The sequence below is a fragment of the Hibiscus syriacus genome, unplaced genomic scaffold, assembly GCF_006381635.1.
Source record: "Hibiscus syriacus cultivar Baekdansim isolate YM2019G1 unplaced genomic scaffold, ASM638163v2 tig00003041_pilon, whole genome shotgun sequence".
NCBI classification, from domain to species: domain Eukaryota; kingdom Viridiplantae; phylum Streptophyta; class Magnoliopsida; order Malvales; family Malvaceae; genus Hibiscus; species Hibiscus syriacus.
In genome coordinates this window covers 7,566,814-7,586,857 of record NW_024061960.1, presented here as the reverse complement: position 1 = coordinate 7,586,857, position 20,044 = coordinate 7,566,814, and the positions used below count along the sequence as shown (strand labels likewise).

At 32.7% G+C, this 20,044-nt stretch overlaps 1 protein-coding gene across 2 annotated transcripts; it reads right to left on the bottom strand.

Annotated features, from left to right (window-relative positions):
- Positions 1-16,133: 16,133 nt before the first annotated feature.
- On the bottom strand, positions 16,134-20,044 carry LOC120170899 (myosin-10-like). 2 transcript variants are annotated; one of them, XM_039178751.1, is made up of 6 exons: positions 20,001-20,044; positions 18,337-19,823; positions 18,150-18,226; positions 17,879-17,990; positions 17,594-17,710; positions 16,245-16,595 (listed from the first exon to the last, which is right to left on the bottom strand). In XM_039178751.1, the coding sequence occupies exons 2-6, from the start codon at positions 19,741-19,743 to the stop codon at positions 16,245-16,247; spliced, it is 2,064 nt and encodes a 687-aa protein (XP_039034682.1). In that variant the 5' UTR covers positions 19,744-19,823; positions 20,001-20,044. The 2 variants fall into 2 exon arrangements, with proteins under 2 accessions (XP_039034675.1, XP_039034682.1); XM_039178744.1 differs by lacking the exon at positions 20,001-20,044 and having other exon boundaries at positions 16,134-16,595; positions 18,337-19,743.

Sequence of the window (20,044 nt, the reverse complement as noted above, 5' to 3'; positions counted from 1 at the left end):
AAGACTTGGAGTAATATTTTGATATTCGAATAATTACATCGAATATACTTAGAAATATTTTTGTAAAATCTTAAAATTCATTTAACTTAATTTGTTATATCGAAACATCAAAATGTTTTCAACAATCTCCCCCTTTTTGATATAACAAAACATTTGAGTAATTTTAAGATTTTGAAATAAAGTTTAAAATTATTCCCCCTTACTTTAACACTTCTCCCCTTTAACACCTTAACACTTCTCCCCCTTTTTGTTAAATCAAAAAGACTCTAATCTTTGAAGTTCAAAATAACTTTAGAGAGTAAGTAGTAAATTTGACATTTTAAAAATCATTTGAAAAAATCAAACTCCCCCTCAATAAATGCATTCCAAATAAAAATTTTCTTTTAGGATTTTGACACTTAAACAAAATTGAATTTCAAAAAAGAATAACAAACATGTTAGTAGCATATGAAATTCAATATATCCAAGACTAAAATACTTTATACAATACCAATTGTTGAATTTAAGATCATATGCATAAAGTTTTCTAAAAATGTTATGCATTTGAAAAATTTTGATATCAATTATTAGAGAGATATCATTTTTATTTAAACCACATGCATAAACATTCAAATTTAGGTCAAAATTTGTTAAAGATTTATAAAATCAAAGTATTTGAAAAGTTGATATCAATTGTTAGAGAGATATCATTTGCATTAAAACAAATTTTGACCAAAATTTTATTATGATGAACTAAAAATTCTGAAAAATCATTACAATTTTAAAATGTTCATCATAATCATCTTTTCAACATACATGAGATTAAAACAATGATGCATAATCATTTAAAACCAAAACTCATGCATGCTTAAAATCAAATGAGCAACCAAATAATCCAAAATTAAAAGTATTAAGCTTAGAGGTTACTCATTCCTTTTTCATGTGTGGCTAGAGCATCTTGAATATCATCATTTTCATCACAATTGCTTCCACACACCTGCAAGAGACATTTAAGTAGATTTTGGTATCCAAATTGCTTTGGATCCTTGAACGTTAGTTAAAATGCCCATTGTTCCTTTTGGAACCCATACTTGCCTAATTTTAAAATGTTTTCCATTCTTCAAAGGACAAGTATGTTTCATATGACCATGATAATGGCAATGTGAGCATTTTGCCATATTTAAACATAATAGGTTATTTTTAGAAATTAATTCTTTTTCTTTTATTAAGCTTTCAAACTTAACACCTAACTCAAAATTTTCTTTTTCTAAATCATTTATTTTGATTTTTGAAAGCTCTAAATTATTTTTCAAAATTTCATTTTGATTTTCAAAATCAACTTTTGCTTTCAAAATTAAATTATCTTTATTTTTGAGTTTTGAAATTAATTTCGTATATTTGGAATTCATGGTCTCAAATCCCAAATACAACCTATTATAAGCATCTTGTAACTCATCAAAAGTAAATGAATTAAATTCATTTGAGTTAGAGGATACCTCGAATTCTTCTTGAGTGGTCATGAGGCATAGGTTGACTACTTCATCTTCATCATTGGAATCATCTTCATCACTCCAAGATGCAACAAATGCCTTCTTCCCCTTTTTCTTTAGAAGAGGACATCCATACATGACATGCCCCTTTCTTTGACAATCGAAACATACCGGGGGACTCTTCTTCTTGGTTGATTCATGTTTCACTTCCTTGGAAATCATGAATCTCTTGAGTTTCTTCAAGAGCTTGACCATCTCTTCTTTTTGTTCATCATCGTCTTCATCCACCTCATCACTTGAATCTTGATAGCTTTCATTGATGCCTATGTCCTCATTCTTCTTCTTCTTCTTCTTGTTTTTCTTTTCTTCCCTTTCTTTATCTTCCTTCACCGTCATCTCATGAGTGAGAAGGGAACCAATTAGCTTTTAACATCCTCAATACCGAGTTAGTGACAAAATTGTAAAGTTTTAGAAATTGGTGATTAAAGTAGGATAATTGAATAGTTCAATGATTTATTGGAAATATGATGAAGGTTAATTAGTAATTATGGAATGAATTAAAGGGTAAAATGGTCAATTGACAAGTAAGATTTTTATATTTCTTTTATAAGATAAGGAACCACGTGGAAAAGGAGAATTATCCAGAGTTTTCTTTCTTCTTCTTCCTCCTCCCGTATCTCCAAGCTCAAAGGTGAGTTTCTTTGTTTATGGATTAATTGTTGATTTTAAGGTTAGGTTTTGATTATTAGATGATAACTAAGCTTAAGGAAAGCTTAAGTTATCTTAAAATCAAAGTATGATGGAGTTATGAGGGATTAAAGATTTGGGGTTCTTGGGTGAAATCTTGAATAGAGTTCATTACTCAAATTGGAAGATAAATTTGACTTGTCAAGGGTTAAATTAAGAGATATGAAGTGATAAAATGAGTTTTGAAATATGTTGGAAATCTGGTATAATTCTTGAAGTTAATAAAGAGGAGAGGATATTAAGGTTCAAGACGAGATAAATGAGTTTGAATAGGAGTAAGTAAGTTAAGAATACGAAATGGAATGATATATGAAGTAATTAAGTTGAAAAGAGGGGATTTTCGGGCATAAATTGGATTTCTGGGCTATGTGCATTGAAGCACATACAAGGTGCACCGATGCATCAAGGGTAAATTTCCAGAAATTGTTCAGTGTGTATCGATGCACAGGAAGTGCATCGATGCACCCTTAACAATGGAAATATCGAATGCAATTTATGCATCGATGCATAAGGAATGCATCGATGCACTTCAAGAGAAATAGAATTATACCTTTCTTTTGGTCTACGAAATGATAGATTGGAGTATATCAATTGGATACTGATATGTATCAATGTATGATCATATAGATATCGAGCATGAACAAGTCCCGGAATGATTATCAAGCCAAGATTCAATCGAAAGAGATGAAAGCATAAAAGTGGATTGGAACTTAGTGAGGCTCAGGTGAGTGCATACAAGTTAGTTTATGATGTTTAATGGAAATAGGACTTGCGACGAGTCTATTTCCTATATTAGAATGCATTAATTTATGATCATAGGCATATGTTTGATTTGGGTATATGTGATATATATTACAATATGTGTTAAATGATTGTGTGAATACATGTATTGTGATAAGTATAGGAATTAATATGAATGGTCTATATGATTGCATGGGAATGTGAAATATGTTATATGATAGGTGACCATACATGTTAATAGTATACGTGATCAATTATAAGAATCAATATAATAGATTTATATGACTATATGAGAAAGGTGATGAGTTAAATAAGATTAAACTATAGAGTAATATGAGAATAATATATTAGTGAAGGGATTTGAGTATAAATGATGATACCAAACCATAAGATAAGTATTTACTTATAGGATAATATGATATTATATGAATATAAAATATAACTTTATGAGGAAGAATTGGGTGTTATATGATTTAGGTATGAAAATGATCTATGTGTAAGTAAATTACGTGATTATGTGACTATGTGTGAAATAGAGTAAACTAGGTAAGTATAAGGTATGTAAATATATGGTTATGAAACAAATTATGTAATAATACAATGTTATTTGAGTTATTTAACAATAAGTCATAAGATTACATGCATATGTAACGTAAGTTATAAGATAATAAAATATGGGCTTACATGTATTTTCGGATATATATATATATATATATATATATATATATATATATATATATGAATAAGGTATGATATATGTTTATGTAAAACCATGTAAAGTGATAGGAGAAGGGAACTACATGATTATGTGATCATATGAGAATGAAATAAAGAGCCATGTGATATATGCCATGAGATATATGAAAGAAAAAGTATATGTGATAAGTGAAAGTGAATCATATGATTATATAAAGATTTTCTACGTGCAAGTGATCTACGTGTATGTGTGATTTATATGGAAATGAACTACTTGACTACGTGTGATCTTATAAAAATGTAATAAAAAGACTATGTGTATATGTGAATGTGTGATAACATAAAGATTAATGCCCATGTTATGTGTCATGAGAGCTAGAGGTATAGTTGGCATGCCAAGAGTCGAGGGTCTACACGGTCTTTCAGGACATATATGTATTCTTCGGAACATGTGTGAGGTCTTTTGAGACACATACTTGATCCTTGGCATATGTATATAATTCTTAAGGAATGATATGTGGTCCTTAGGGACAACCTTATATGGCACTTCGGTTCATTTCTACGCGGCACTACGGTGCAATTCTACGTGGCACTTCGATGCATTTATATGAGCTGTGGTGACAGCATTAGTGCACAACCTCTATAAACTCACATATCTATAGTTCTCAGAAAAGATATAACAATAAATATATTACATGTGAAAAATATGCTTTTGTGATATATGTTGATATGTGTATTGCACGAGTCATATGATCATATGTGTATTGTTTGGTTACACGAAGCATATGTTGGTTAACAAGGTTAAGTTCAAGAGGATATGATCAATACATATAAATGATAGTAATATGGATAGTGAAATAAGGCTAATGATAGAAATGATGAGTGAGGAATATATGTGTGTATATGTTTTTATATGTAATGATATATATATTGCATATGTGTTACAGGGATTTGTTACATGAATAAGGGTATGAGTGATAGTAGTAATGGTTCATACATGATTACAAGCTATAATTTATATTTTATGTTTATTGCCTCACTAAGTCATCGACTTAGCGTGTGATTGTTTCACACCAAAGTGAGAAGAGTAAAGAGCAATGTGGAGCAAGACAGGTCAGTTATTCTTACCAAAGGTTAGATCAGAAGAAAGGTAAATAATATGTATTTTAATACATAAATTTCTAGTTGGCATGTATTCAAGATAATATATTGTATAAGCTCTGAATAGTTCGATAAAGGTTTTGAATAAGTTATATGTAATAATAAATTTTAAATTACTCACTATTTTATACAAGTAAAGGTTTTTGAAAATTCAATGTGACACTTCGGACTCAGATTCGGGTCGGATACGGGTTGTGGTGTTACATTTAATGGTATCAGAGCTACGGTGTAGTCGATTCTCGGCATAAACTAAAGTCCAAAGTGTCATAAAATGTGTACACGCCAACACAGAGTAAAAATTTCTGATCTGATAAGGTAAGGAGTATGTTGTCTTGCCAATAGAATAAGATTTGTATAATGTAGTAGAAATTGATTGTAGAAATTGTCGAAGTGAATCGATAACTGACAAATCTGATGGTGATAGCAATTCTCTTGCCCTGGCCAGGCAGGATGAAAAGCAGAAACCTCAGAAAGTGTCTTATAAGATTAAAGGTTGATTTCAGAAAGTTGAAATCATATTAGAATAGTGAAAGAAGATCTTTATTGTTTTGAATCGGAAAAGCGATAGGGATTAGTTTCGTTAGTATGTGGATAAGATAGAATATGGTGAACACGTGTCACCATAAGAACGTTAAAAAGATCGAATGACGTGGTGAGTACTTATAGAAGAACTCAAGGATAAGTGCATCAGTGACAAGCGTATAAGATGTATAAAGTCAGAGCTTATGTGTTTGAAACGAAGTGATAGTATTGAGCATAAACAAGAGTATGTTTATGATAAGGGTTTGCAGTTAAGATGGAAAGAGTTAGCGTTGGCTAACCAGAGTATGTGATAAAAATGTACTGGAATTATAAGATTATAAGATATTGTCAGGATATGATAACCAAATATGAAATGGATCTGGATACAATTGCATATTTGGATCATAGTAATGTTGTATAGTAAAGGAAAAAGGAAGTAAGGATTTGTATATTTGAGTAAATCTGAGGATTGATAAGAAGAGTTTGAGAATGTATATATCAATGATCAGTTTATAAGACAAAGGAAGTTATGATGTTGAGTTTGAATAACGGAAATTTCAGGATGTATGAGAATGGAGGTGAAATTGACAAGTTAAGTAAATGAATTTTGAGATATTTTCTATTGAAAAGGATGTATGTGATTGGTTGACTAGGGTTGTGCCCTTGATTGGACAAATGTTATTGATTAATTGTCAGAGTAAAAGTTATAAGATTAGAAGAAAAGGTAAAGTTGAGTTAATCAATTATGATGTGAAATTAATGTAGTTGTGTATTCTGATCAGATAGCTATGATGTAGAAAAGAAGATAAGTATTTGCATGGAACCTTAAGGAAGGAAAATACAAGTATAAGAAATGATAAAGAATGAAGTTTTGTATAAGTAAATGGGTTATCAAAGTTATGAGGATGCCATAAAGATTGATACATAGAGATGACTATAAGTGATAAGACAAGAGTATGTGAACATGAAAGGAAAGATATGATTTGGGGTATAAGGAATAAATAAATGATTACTGGAGTAAAGAAATGAAAAAGAATTTAGTTAAAGGATCAGATACGATAAGGGTTATATGGAAGTGTATATGATAATTTTGATATAAAGTAAGAAAAGTGTGCAAGGTGATGTAAAAAGATTCTTTAAAGTGTATGTTGAATCATATTTAAAGAAGATCTAATGTTGTGTTCTCGGTCAAATGATGTTGGAAAATGAGTTGGTTATTGTTATAAGATAATTAAAGAGGGATTTATGAGGTTAAGTGATGAAAATGGATGTTACTGTCTACATGATTAGTGATATTATATGAAGTCACAGAAATGGTCAAAGAAAAATGCATAATGGAAGGAGAGAAAAGACAGAAAGGGATTAAAGTTACTAGTTACTATTTATATGATCAGTGACAGTAGATAAATGTATAAAAAAAGTAGTTAAAGAAATAAAGGAAGAAAAGATTAAGAAAGGAGGTAATATGAGAACAATAGAATATGTGTTCTTATTGATTTGTTCAGTGAAAATTCGAGGACGAATTTTTTTTAAAGGAGGGGAGATTTGTAACATCCTCAATACCAGGTTAGTGGCCAAATTGTAAAGTTTTAGAAATTGGTGATTAAAGTATGATAATTGAATAGTTCAATAATTTATTGGAAATATGATGAAGGTTAATTAGTAATTATGGAATAAATTAAAGGGTAAAATGGTCAATTGACAAGTAAGATTTTTATATTTCTTTTATAAGATAAGGAACCACGTGGAAAAGGAGAATTATCCAGAGTTTTCTTTCTTCTTCTTCCTCCTCCTCCCGTATCTCCAAGCTCAAAGGTGAGTTTCTTTGTTTATGGATTAATTGCTGATTTTAAGGTTAGGTTTTGATTATTATATGATAACTAAGCTTAAGGAAAGCTTAAGTTATCTTAAAATCAAAGTATGATGGAGTTATGAGGGATTAAAGATTTGGCGTTCTTGGGTGAAATCTTGAATAGAGTTCATTACTCAAATTGGAAGATAAGTTTGACTTGTCAAGGGTTAAATTAAGAGATATGAAGTGATAAAATGAGTTTTGAAACATGTTGGAAATCTGGTATAATTCTTGAAGTTAATAAAGAGGAGAGAATATTAAGGTTCAAGATGAGATAAATGAGTTTGAATTGGAGTAAGTAAGTTAAGAATACGAAATGAAATGATATATATGAAGTAATTAAGTTGAAAATAGGAACATCGAATGCAATTTATGCATCGATGCATAAGGAATGCATCGATGCACTTCAAGGGAAATATAATTATACCTTTCTTTTGGTCTACGAAATGATAGATTGGAGTATATCAATTGGATACTGATATGTATCAATGTATGATCATATAGATATCGAGCACAAACAAGTCCCGGAACGATTATCAAGTCAAGATTCAATCGAAAGATATGAAAGCATAAAAGTGGATTGGAACTTAGTGATGCTCAGGTGAGTTCATACAAGTTAGTTTATGATGTTTAATGGAAATAAGACTTACGACGAGTCTATTTCCTATATTAGAATGCATTAATTTATGATCATAGGCATATGTTTGATTTGGGTATATGTGATATATATTACAATATGTGTTAAATGATTGTGTGAATACATGTATTGTGATAAGTATAGGAATTAATATGAATGGTCTATATGATTGCATGAGAATGTGAAATAGGTTATATGATAGGTGACCATACATGTTAATAGTATACGTGATCAATTATAAGAATCAATATAATAGATTTATATGACTATATGAGAAAGGTGATGAGTTAAATAAGATTAGACTATAGAGTAATATGAAAATAATATATTAGTGAAGGGAATTGAGTATAAATGATGATACCAAACCATAAGATAAGTATTTACTTATAGGATAATATGATATTATATGAATATAAAATATAACTTTATGAGGAAGAATTGGGTGTTATATGATTTAGGTATGAAAATGATCTATGTGTAAGTAAATTACGTGATTATGTGACTATGTGTGAAATAGAGTAAACTAGGTAAGTATAAGGTATGTAAATATATGGTTATGGAACAAAGTATGTAATAATACAATGTTATTTGAGTTATTTAACAATAAGTCATAAGATTACATGCATATGTAACGTAAGTTATAAGATAATAAAATATGGGCTTACATGTATTTGCGGATATATATATATATATGAATAAGGTATGATATATTTTTATGTAAAACCATGCAAAGTGATAGGAGAAGGGAACTACATGATTATGTGATCATATGAGAATGAAATAAAGAGCCATGTGATATATGCCATGAGATATATGAAAGAAAAAGTATATGTGATAAGTGAAAGTGAATCATATGATTATATAAAGATTTTCTACGTGCAAGTGATCTAAGTGTATGTGTGATTTATATGGAAATGAACTACTTGACTACGTGTGATCTTATAAAAATATAATAAAAAGGCTATGTGTATATGTGAATGTGTGATAACATAAAGATTAATGCCCATGTTATGTGTCATGAGAGCTAGAGGTATAGTTGGCATACCAAGAGTCGAGGGTCTACGCGGTCCTTCGGGACATATATGTATTCTTCGAAACATGTGTGAGGTCTTTTGAGACACATACTTGATCCTTAGCATATGTATATGATTCTTAAGGAATGATATGTGGTCCTTAGGGACAACTTTATATGTCACTTCGGTGTATTTCTACGTGGCACTACGGTGCAATTCTATGTGGCACTTAGGTGCATTTATACGAGCTGTGGTGACAGCATTAGTGCACAACCTCTATAAACTCACATATCTATAGTTCTCAGAAATGTACATGTGCTAGACAAAAATATAACAATAAATATATTACATGTGAAAAATATGCTTTTGTGATATATGTTGATATGTGTATTGCACTAGTCATATGATGATAAGTGTATTGTTTGGTTACACGAAGCATATGTTGGTTAACAAGGTTAAGTTCAAGAGGATATGATCAACACATATAAATGATAGTAATATGGATAGTGAAATAAGGCTATTGATAGAAATGATGAGTGAGGAATATATGTGTGTATATGTTTTTATATGTAATGATATATATATTGCATATGTGTTACAGGGATTTGTTACATGAATAAGGGTATGAGTGATAGTAGTAATGGTTCATACATGATTATAAGCTATAGTTTATATTTTATGTTTATTGCCTCACTAAGTCATCGACTTAGCGTGTGATTGTTTCACACGTAGGTTATCAAAGTGAGAAGAGTAAAGAGAAATGTGGAGCAAGACAGGTCAGTTCTTCTTACCAAAGGTCAGATCAGAAGAAAGGTGAATAATATGTATTTTAATACATAAATTTCTAGTTGGCATGTATTCAAGATAATATATTGTATAAGCTCTGAATAGTTCGATAAAGGTTTTGAATAAGTTATATGTAATAATAAATTTTAAATTACTCACTATTTTATACAAGTAAAGGTTTTTGAAAAGTCAATGTGACACTTCGGACTCGGATCCCGGTCGAATACGAGTTGGGGTATTACATAGCTCATCGAGAGTGAGAGACTTTAGGTTTCTTGCTTCGATAATGGTCGTCTTCTTTGATTGCCACTCCTATGGAAGAGAGTAAATCATCTTCCTCACAAGCTTCTCATTTGGGATTACTTCTCCATATCCCTTGAGACCGTTGACAATCACATAAAATCTATCCGTCATAGCTTTGATGTCTTCACCGGGTTTCATCTTGAAGTTCCCATAGCTATGGTTGAGAAGACTTTTCTTTGATTCCCTCACTTCGTCGGTTCCTTCATGAGTGACTTGGAGCTTATTCCAAATCTCTTTGACACTGGAACAAGATGAGACTCTTCCTTATTCATTTGGGCCTAAAGCACAAAATAGAATATGTATAGCCTTAGAATTAAGTTGAAAATTTTCCTGCTCTTCTCTACTCCAATCGTTGTACTTGCCGGGTGGAGATGAGTAACCGTCCATGATTGAGTGTCAGGCTCCTAGATTGTATGATTGAATGAAGTACATCATCTTATTCTTCCAATGTGCATAATTTTCTCCATTGAAGAAGGGTGGCTTGTTGTCCGGTTGTGAATCCATAATAGGATATTCTTCAAGATAATAAGCACCGGAGGAAAAAGTCATTTCTTTGTTGGTTGTGTCGGGAATTGGTAGAGTTTCTTCTAGGATCGTCTCAAGGTGGTTAAACCTTCTTAACGAGTTAGGCTCTGATGACAATTGTTGGGATTTTCGGAAGCTCAAATCGATAATCGGAACGATTTGCAAAGAGGGGTCGAAACGGTATTGTGTTTAGGGAGTAAGGAGATTGAAAGATAGAGAATTGCACAGCGATTTATAGTGGTTCTACTTTCTCAAACAAAGTCTATGTCCACTACCTTAGCTCCTCACCAAGGATTTTCAAACAAATTCAATAATTTGTTCTTTCTTTTAAGGATAAAGAGTAACCTTACAAACTCCCTAGTTTTTCCGGGCTAAACTAGAACCTTTCTCTAGCTTTTATACGAGATTAGCTAGAACCTTTCCCCTTTATAAAAGGATAAGAAATGTAAACAATAAAACCTCTCTAAGGTAGGTGTTTACAAGATTGAGCTCACAAGAACAAAATATATACAAGAGAAAGATGAAATAAGAATGAAAAACTCTTCTCTTGTGTTTGATTACTTGGATAGTTGTTCTATTGCTTCTTCAAGTGTCCTTAGCTTGTATTTATAGCTTGGAATGTGTTTGAAGTCGTATATAGTCGTTGGAGGTGTTTTGAAGCCGTTTGGGGATGAGAAACAATTAATAAAATAGCTTGGAGTGTGGGGGAATCGGTACCCCCTCAAGGGGAATCAGTTCCCTAAGTGCAATCTGTCTTTGACCGTTAGACATGGGGGAATCGGTACCCCCTGGGGGGAATATGTTCCCCCTGGAGGGGAATATGTTCCCCCTGGGGGGGGATCTGTACCCCCTGGACAATCTGATTTTTCTTGAAACCCTTTAAAAAGAAAATATTTTTGGCTCGATTAAGGCTCGAAATACTTTGTAAAATTGTTTTAAAATAGTTTAAGTATAAAACACAATTTTACACTTTAGTAAGGATTAAAATGAACTTTGAAAGACTTGGAGTAATATTTTGATATTCGAATAATTACATCGAATATACTTATAAAATCTTTTGTAAAATCTTAAAATTCATTTAACTTAATTTGTTATATCGAAACATCAAAATGTTTTCAACAATCTCCCCATTTTTAATATAACAAAACATTTGAGTAATTTTAAGATTTTGAAATAAAGTTTGAAATTACTCCCCCTTACTTTAACACTTCTCCCCTTTAACACCTTAACACTTCTCCCCCTTTTTGTTAAATCAAAAAGACTCTAATCTTTGAAGTTCAAAATAACTTTAGAGAGTAAGTAGTAAATTTGACATTTTAAAAATCATTTGAAAAAATCAAAGCTCCCCCTCAATAAATGCATTCCAAATAAAATTTTGCTTTTAGGATCTTGACACTTAAACAAAATTGAATTTCAACAAAGAATAACAAACATGTTAGTAGCATATGAAATTCAATATATCCAAGACTAAAATGCTTTATACAATACAATTGTTGAATTTAAGATCATATGCATAAAGTTTTCTAAAAATGTTATGCATTTGAAAAATTTTGATATCAATTATTAGAGAGATATCATTTTTATTTAAACCACATATATAAACATTCAAATTTAGGTCAATTTTTTTTAAAGATTTATAAAATCAAAGTATTTGAAAAGTTGATATCAATTGTTAGAGAGATATCATTTGCATTAAAACAAATTTTGACCAAAATTTTATTATGATGAACTAAAAATTCTGAAAAATCATTACAATTTTAAAATGTTCATCATAATCATCTTTTCAACATACATGAGATTAAAACAATGATGCATAATCATTTAAAACCAAAACTCATGCATGCTTAAAATCAAATGAGCAACCAAATAATCCAAAATTAAAAGTATTAAGCTTAGAGGTTACCCATTCCTTTTTCATCTGTGACTAGAGCATCTTGAATATCATCATTTTCATCACAATTTGGATCCTTGAACGTTAGTTACAATGCCCCTTGTTCCTTTTGGAACCCATACTTGCCTAATTTTAAAATGTTTTCCTTTCTTCAAAGGACAAATATGTTCCATATGACCATGATAATGGCAATGTGAGCATTTTACCATATTTAAACATAATAGGTTGTTTTTAGAAATTAATTCTTTTTCTTTTATTAAGCTTTCAAACTTAACACCTAACTCAAAATTTTCTTTTTCTAAATCATTTATTTTGATTTTTGAAAGCTCTAAATTATTTTTCAAAATTTCATTTTGATTTTCAAAATCAAATTATCTTCATTTTTTAGTTTTGAAATTAATTTCGTATATTTGGAATTCATGGTCTCAAATCCCAAGTACAACCTATTATAAGCATCTTGTAACTCATCAAAAGTAAATGAATTAAATTCATTTGAGTTAGAAGATACCTCGAATTCTTCTTGAGTGGTCATGAGGCATAGGTTGACTACTTCATCTTCATCATTGGAATCATCTTCATCACTCCAAGATGCAACAAATGCCTTCTTCCCCTTTTTCTTTAGAAGAGGACATTCATACATGACATGCCCCTTTCTTTGACAATCGAAACATACCGGGGGACTCTTCTTCTTGGTTGATTCATGTTTCACTTCCTTGGAAATCATGAATCTCTTGAGTTCCTTCAAGAGCTTGACCATCTCTTCTTTTTGTTTATCATCGTCTTCATCTACCTCATCACTTGAATCTTGATAGCTTTCATTGATGCCAACGTCCTCATTCTTCTTCTTCTTCTTATTTTTCTTCTCTTCCCTTTCTTCATCTTCCTTCACCATCATCTCATGAGTGAGAAGGGAACCAATTAGCTCGTCGAGAGTGAGAGACTTTAGGTTTCTTGCTTCGATAATGGTCGTCTTCTTTGATTGCCACTCCTTTGGAAGAGAGTAAATCATCTTCCTCACAAGCTTCTTATTTGGGATTACTTCTCCATATCCCTTGAGACCGTTGACAATCACAGAAAATCTATCCGTCATAGCTTTGATGTCTTCACCGGGTTTCATCTTGAAGTTCTCATAGCTATGGTTGAGAAGACTTTTCTTTGATTCCCTCACTTCGTCGGTTCCTTCATGAGTGACTTAGAACTTATCCCAAATCTCTTTGGCACTGGAACAAGATAAGACTCTTCCATATTCATTTGGGCCTAAAGCACAAAATAGAATATGTATAGCCTTAGAATTAAGTTGAAATTTTTTTTGCTCTTCTCTACTCCAATCGTTGTACTTACCGGGTGGAGAGGAGTAACCGTCCATGATTGAGTACCAAGCTCCTAGATTGTATGATTGAATGAAGTACATCATCTTATTCTTCCAATGTGCATAATTTGCTCCGTTGAAGAAGGGTGGCTTGTTGACCGGTTGTGAATCCATAATAGGATATTCTTCAAGATAATAAGCACCGGAGGAAAAAGTCATTTCTTTGTCGGTTGCGTCGTGAATTGGTAGAGCTTCTTCTAGGATCGTATCAAGGTGGTTAAACCTTCTTAACGAGTTAGGCTCTGATGCCAATTGTTGGGATTTTTGAAAGCTCGAATCGACAACCGGAACGATTTGCAAAGAGGGGTCGAAACGGTTTTGTGTTTAAGGAGTAAGGAGATTGAAAGATAGAGAATTTCACAGTGATTTATAGTGGTTCGACTTTCTCAAACAAAGTCTACGTCCACTACCTTAGCTCCTCACCAAGGATTTTCCAACAAATTCACTAATTTGTTCTTTCTTTTGAGGATAAAGAGTAACCTTACAAACTCCCTAGTTTTTCCGGGCTAAACTAGAACCTTTCCCTAGCTTTTATACGGGATTAGCTAGAACCTTTTCCCTTTACAAAAGGATAAGAAATGTAAACAAGAAAACCTCTCTAAGGTAGGTGTTTACAAGATTGAGCTCACAAGAACAAAATATGTACAAGAGAAAGATGAAATAAGAATGAAAAACTCTTCTCTTGTGTTTGATTGCTTGGATAGTTGTTCTATTGCTTCTTCAAGTGTCCTTAGCTTGTATTTATAGCTTGGAATGTGTTTGAAGTCGTATATAGTTGTTGGGGATGTTTTGGAGCCGTTTGGGGATGAGAAACAATTAATAAAACAGCTTGGAGCGTGAGGGGAATCGGTACCCCCTCATGGGGAATCGGTTCCCTAAGTGCAATCTGTTTTTGATCGTTAGAAATGGGGGAATCAGTACCTCCTGGGGGAGAATCTGTTCCCCCTGAGAAATCTGATTTTTCTTGAAACCCTTTTAAAAGAAAATATTTTTGACTCGATTAAGGCTCGAAATACTTTGTAAAATTGTTTTAAAATAGTTTAAGTATAAAACTCAATTTTAGACTTTAGTAAGGATTAAAATGAACTTTGAAAGACTTGGAGTAATATTTTGATATTCGAATAATTACATCGAATATACTTAGAAAATCTTTTGTAAAATCTTAAAATTCATTTAACTTAATTTATTATATCAAAACATCAAAATGCTTTCAACAATATCATATGTAAGTTGTAGACTTAGTTATCATGAACAAATTTGATCAATTTAGTCATGTTATTTGTGTATAATTTTGGGTTAGAATTGAAATTTATAAATTTAAAAAGTATAAGACCATGATTAAGTTAATATATATATGAACTAAATCCACAATTTAAATATAATACATGGACTATTTATGATTTGGCCTAAAATATAATGTTAAGACGCACACTAAGTGGTGTTTAACCATGTTGAAGTCCAGCCATAAGTATACTTTAGAGGGGGAAAATACAATGAAGTACAGCATTAAAGCACAATAAAACCAAGCATGAAATTGTACATGATGAGAATGCAAGTGTAAGGAAACACAACATGAAAAAGCATCAATAATTTTTTACTACATTTTTTGTAGGCGTAACAATGATTGATAATAGCATGCATCTTCGTTATCAAACTCCGCCAAACAAATAGAGCACACTTCATTATCATCCCCTTCTTGTTGGGGGCAGATTAACATGGAAGTGTTGATGCTGTTCTGTTTGAATGAAAAATTCCAGACTAAAAGAACCAAAGAGATCACAGAAATAAAGGACAAATATTTGATAGGAGAGCTTTGTCATAAAGAGATTTGATAAATTTAATATAGCTTAGATAGTTAAACGAGAAGTCATATGTGATTCAAGAAAACAGTGTATGCAAAGCATATTCAATCCCGAGTATGAAACCCCTCCAAATACATGAAAATAGGTGAAAAGAAAATGAACATATCTATATCAGACACATGCCTGTATCTGATACTCATTCATATCAGCAACTGCTCCACAAGCATTAACTAAAAAAACATTCACTACAGACCTTGAGAATGTAATAATTCCATTTGTCATTTCTTCCGTCTCTCTCATTTTAGAGAGAATTCTGTTCCACTTTCTACTTGCCACCCCAGAAAACAGCTATGGCGATTGGGTTAATCGGTTGCTCTCCCTCACCTGTTCAAATGGTTAGAAATGAACACTAACAATTTATCTTTCAACAATGATCAAAGCCCTGAAATGAAGAGAAGGGGAAAAAGAGGGGAAAAGAAAAGAATATGGGTATCCAACAATGATATCAAGAATAAAACATATTTTAAAAGGAAACCAGGAAAGTGACATATAGATGAATTTGATTGGAAAGATTGGTTGCCATGGAAGTACGAGCAAGAAAGATTCAACTCCAGGATACCATTGCCATGTCAGAATTATAAAACTGACAGAATCATTGTAAATGAAGGGGCTTTGAAGAAAGAAGTTACTATGAATTGATTTGACACAAAAACAAGGAGTAAAACTATAATCAGAGAAGTGGTTCAGAAAGCTCCATTTCATTTGAACTCTGTTGTAGTGTCTCTGGATTACGAAACCCTACAAAATCCAGCCCAAGCCACTGCCATGGCCAACAAACATATCTTGATCGATTTCGACCCCTAGAGTCTTCTCGCGATTCAAGCTCTTCTAGCTGACGGCTAAGCTCCTCTACTCTTTCCCTCAGCCTAGTTGCCCTCATATCCGCCAGCCTCAATGATTTTTCAGCTGCATCTCTTGCTTCCATGGCAGCAGCAGCAGTTTCTTCTTTGAATTTTAGCTTCTTATCTGATTCCAACATAGCTTGCTTTGCCTCTTCAAGCTCCAGTTTAACTGCTGATAGCTGCGGATATTTATTAAACCATGATGTTTAGGAGTAAGTTCAGGATATTCAGTAATTAGAAAAATAACAAAGATAAAAGCCTCACAAACATTAAAAAAAAAATCATGAAATCAAATACCTAGCACAACTTCATGCTTTTATATCTGTGCATGATATATTGAACAACCGTACTTGGTACACTATAAAAGAATCAGCATTTAAACAATTCACAAAACTTTTCTCAAATTTTAAATGAGAAATGAAGAAGAAATAAGTTAATTTATATAACTACTTCCCACATTGCTCACAATATACTAAAGCCTAGATCTGTTCACCAATTCTAATCCTAGATTTCAATGGACATGCTTGACATTCATGTTTTCATAATACCATCTTTATTCAAAGGATTATAAAAATATAAGCTATTTCCTGAAGTGCTGTAAGTCATCAGGTTGGTTGATTCAATAATTCTTAAGAAACACCATCCTCGAAAGAAACAGAAAAAAAAATCTCATATTGACGATTTTTTTGGGGTTGCGGGGAGGGGGGTTCAGTTTCTCCAGCTTATTCCCTATGGAAATGTTATACATCTTTAAGTAGACCAAATATGTTGCCACCCACTCTATGTCCAGCAAACAAGTGTCTCCCAAACATATGTGGAAACAGTAAATTCTGTTTTAGCCTCATTTTACAATCCAAAACATGCTTGGTGTTACTATATTAGACTATATAGTCCTATTATTGCAGCATATTATTCTTTTAACATTAACTGCTTTTGTTCTTGTCTATCTGTTTTGTATTAAGATTCAAACAACCGAAGATTCTAGGCTAAATTGTAAATACCAATCTGGAAGAGCAAGATGATAAGTACACAAAACTGCCACCGCAAAGACCTTTAATAGTTTCACAAAACCAGGTATATAATATCTATTAAAAGACCTGGAGCATCTTTAATAACTGTTCACAAAACCAGATACATGGTATCTACTAAAAGACCTGCAGCTTCTTAGCAAACATACCTGTGCTAAGAACTCTTGTTCTACAGCTCTTCCCGCAGCAGCCTCCTGCTCAGCTGCTGATTTCCATCTTGCAATTTCTTCCTCTGCAGCAGCAATGTCCATCATAAGTCCTTCAACCTTCACATGAATCGGTTAAGTCAGTATTACATGTACACAAAGAAGCATGAATGCAACTTACTCACTTCTAACCCTTAAAATCAACCCAAGAATATGAAAAGTGTACTCTAAGAAAATGGGAACCGACATTAAGCCAGTTAACTGTCAGAAAAAACAATGTTAACTTACACTTTCATTTGCTAATCTCTCCTTCTCTTCAAGCTCCTCTATACAACGCATTCTGTGGTTGAGCTCCTTGGCTTGAGCCTCCACATGTTCTTTAAGTACACTCGACTCTGCCCTTGATACATTAAAACAGTATGCAGTTCAGTTCGTGCAAAAAAAAAAAGTGTATGCTAAAATAACCTATTTCACTCCTATGTTTCTTCAATCATTCCATACAAAAGAAGGATTTACATATTGACTATATGCAATTTAATGAGTCCAAAATAATAGGTACCTTAATTCCTCCACAGAATGTTGTAGTTCAATGATCTCAAGCTGAGATGTTTTAACAATATTCTCCAAAGAACCAGCCTATCAAATGGCACTAAATAGATTCTCAACAGGAAAGACATGGCCTTGAAACACAATGAAAACTTAAATAGCACATGTAACAAATCAATGGCAACAGGAAAAAATCTCACCAGTGTGTATATTTCATCTCGGTCTGAGTCCAGATCTTCCGCTTTACTTCCATCATCGATAATTTTCCTAAATTTGAAGTCAATTCCAGCCTCTCTCAAACCATTTTCAGCAGTTTGAAACAATTCATTGGTTTTGGACTTATTTTCAGATACCATCCTCCTGGACAATGCACTCCTAAGTAAAGAGCCAATATGTTCTTTCTCCTTAATCAAACGAGCTATGGTTTCATTCAAACTCTTAACTTCACAATTCTTTTCCTCAACTAAGTCCTTCGTTTTCCCAGCAAGTATTCTTGTTAATTCGTAGATAGACTCCATCCCTGCCAAACAAGCACGTATATTTTCCTCCGAACCCGTCTCTTGTGGAAGAAAAAAAGACTCTGATACATCTGACTGATCCATATTATCAGCATCAACAATCTTAATAACATCATAGATCATTTCGTGAATTCTAGAAACAAAATTCAACTGATCTACCAGTAACGGCCTCTGTAACTCCATCTTTGATTGCAAAACTTTCAATTTATCATCATATTCACTGGTCAAGTTCCTCAACTCCGTTAATTCATCATCTGCAAAACTAATCTTCTCCAACATCTCTTTTTCAATCTCCCCAATCTTCTCATCTTTTTCAGCTATACTCTTCTCTAAATTTTCAATTATATTAGTTTTCTTTGCCACCTCTTCACGTAATCCGCTTATTGTAGCTTCAAGCTGAGAAACTTCAATGGCAATTTCGTAATTTCGTTGCTCTATCTGTTCTCTCGCTTCATTTCTAGATTTGGTTGTGGTTTCGATCTGTTTAACAAGCTCTTCAACTATCTCATTTGTTCTTTTGATTACTCCATAAGCAACAGAGGGGAAACCAGTGTACTTTTGCGATCGTGGCAATCCTCCGGCAGAGAAGTTTTTGAAATTATTAACTTTCCCAGATATTTTTTCGATACCTGAGACAAGCATATGTGCAGAGGTCTCGATCTCCGATCGCAATCCTTCTTTTCCCTTGGACGCTTCCTCCAATTGCTTCGCCAAATCTTCTCTCTGTTTTATAACATCCTCTTTGATCTTATTAGCTTCGGCTAATTGCGCCGTTAAGCTCTCGTTCGATTTCAAAGCTTCTTCTTTCTCACGGAGAGCTTCATCTCGTTGTCTTCCACTCTCGTCACGCTTCTTAATCGCGTCGTGAGCCAAAGCTTTTAACCGATTAAATGAAACTTGAAGTTCTGATTTCGAATTCTCCGCCGCTTGTCGTGCTTGTTTCTCGCGATCAAGGTCCGCGAGAATTTCGCGGAATTTCTCGACATGCACATCCCCTTGAGATGGATCTTTTATAACGATCGGTACCGGCTCATCAGACTCCACGTCGCTAAGCATCGCATCGGCTTCCTCGTCGCCCGCACTCGCCATTTTAGAACAACACCAAATGTTCTACAATCAATCAGTAAAAAATTCTCGTATTTTGTAGCGATCGAAACCCTAGAATTAGAAACAGAGGAGGAAAATAATGGAAGTTACCGATTGAAGTAGGAAAGTAAGGAAATCAATTAATCGGAAAAAAATGAAGATAAATTACGATTAAGTTATAATCAGAACAATTTAAAATTGCATGAAACAAGAGATAAAGGGAAACTAAGGGAAGGAAAATGGTGCTGTCGTTACCCAATGGAGACGGTGTCGTTGAATAACGAAGAACACGATTACTTACCAA

Bases quoted from the DNA above. Each gene is read 5' to 3' on its own strand.
- LOC120170899 (XM_039178751.1), bottom strand. From the start codon at position 19,743: ATGGCGAGTGCGGGCGACGAGGAAGCCGATGCGATGCTTAGCGACGTG. The intron at 18,227-18,336 runs GTGAGATTTTTT...GCCATTTGATAG, and splicing joins GAGATGAAATATACACACTG to GCTGGTTCTTTGGAGAATAT. The intron at 17,991-18,149 runs GTACCTATTATT...TAATGTATCAAG, and splicing joins CATTCTGTGGAGGAATTAAG to GGCAGAGTCGAGTGTACTTA.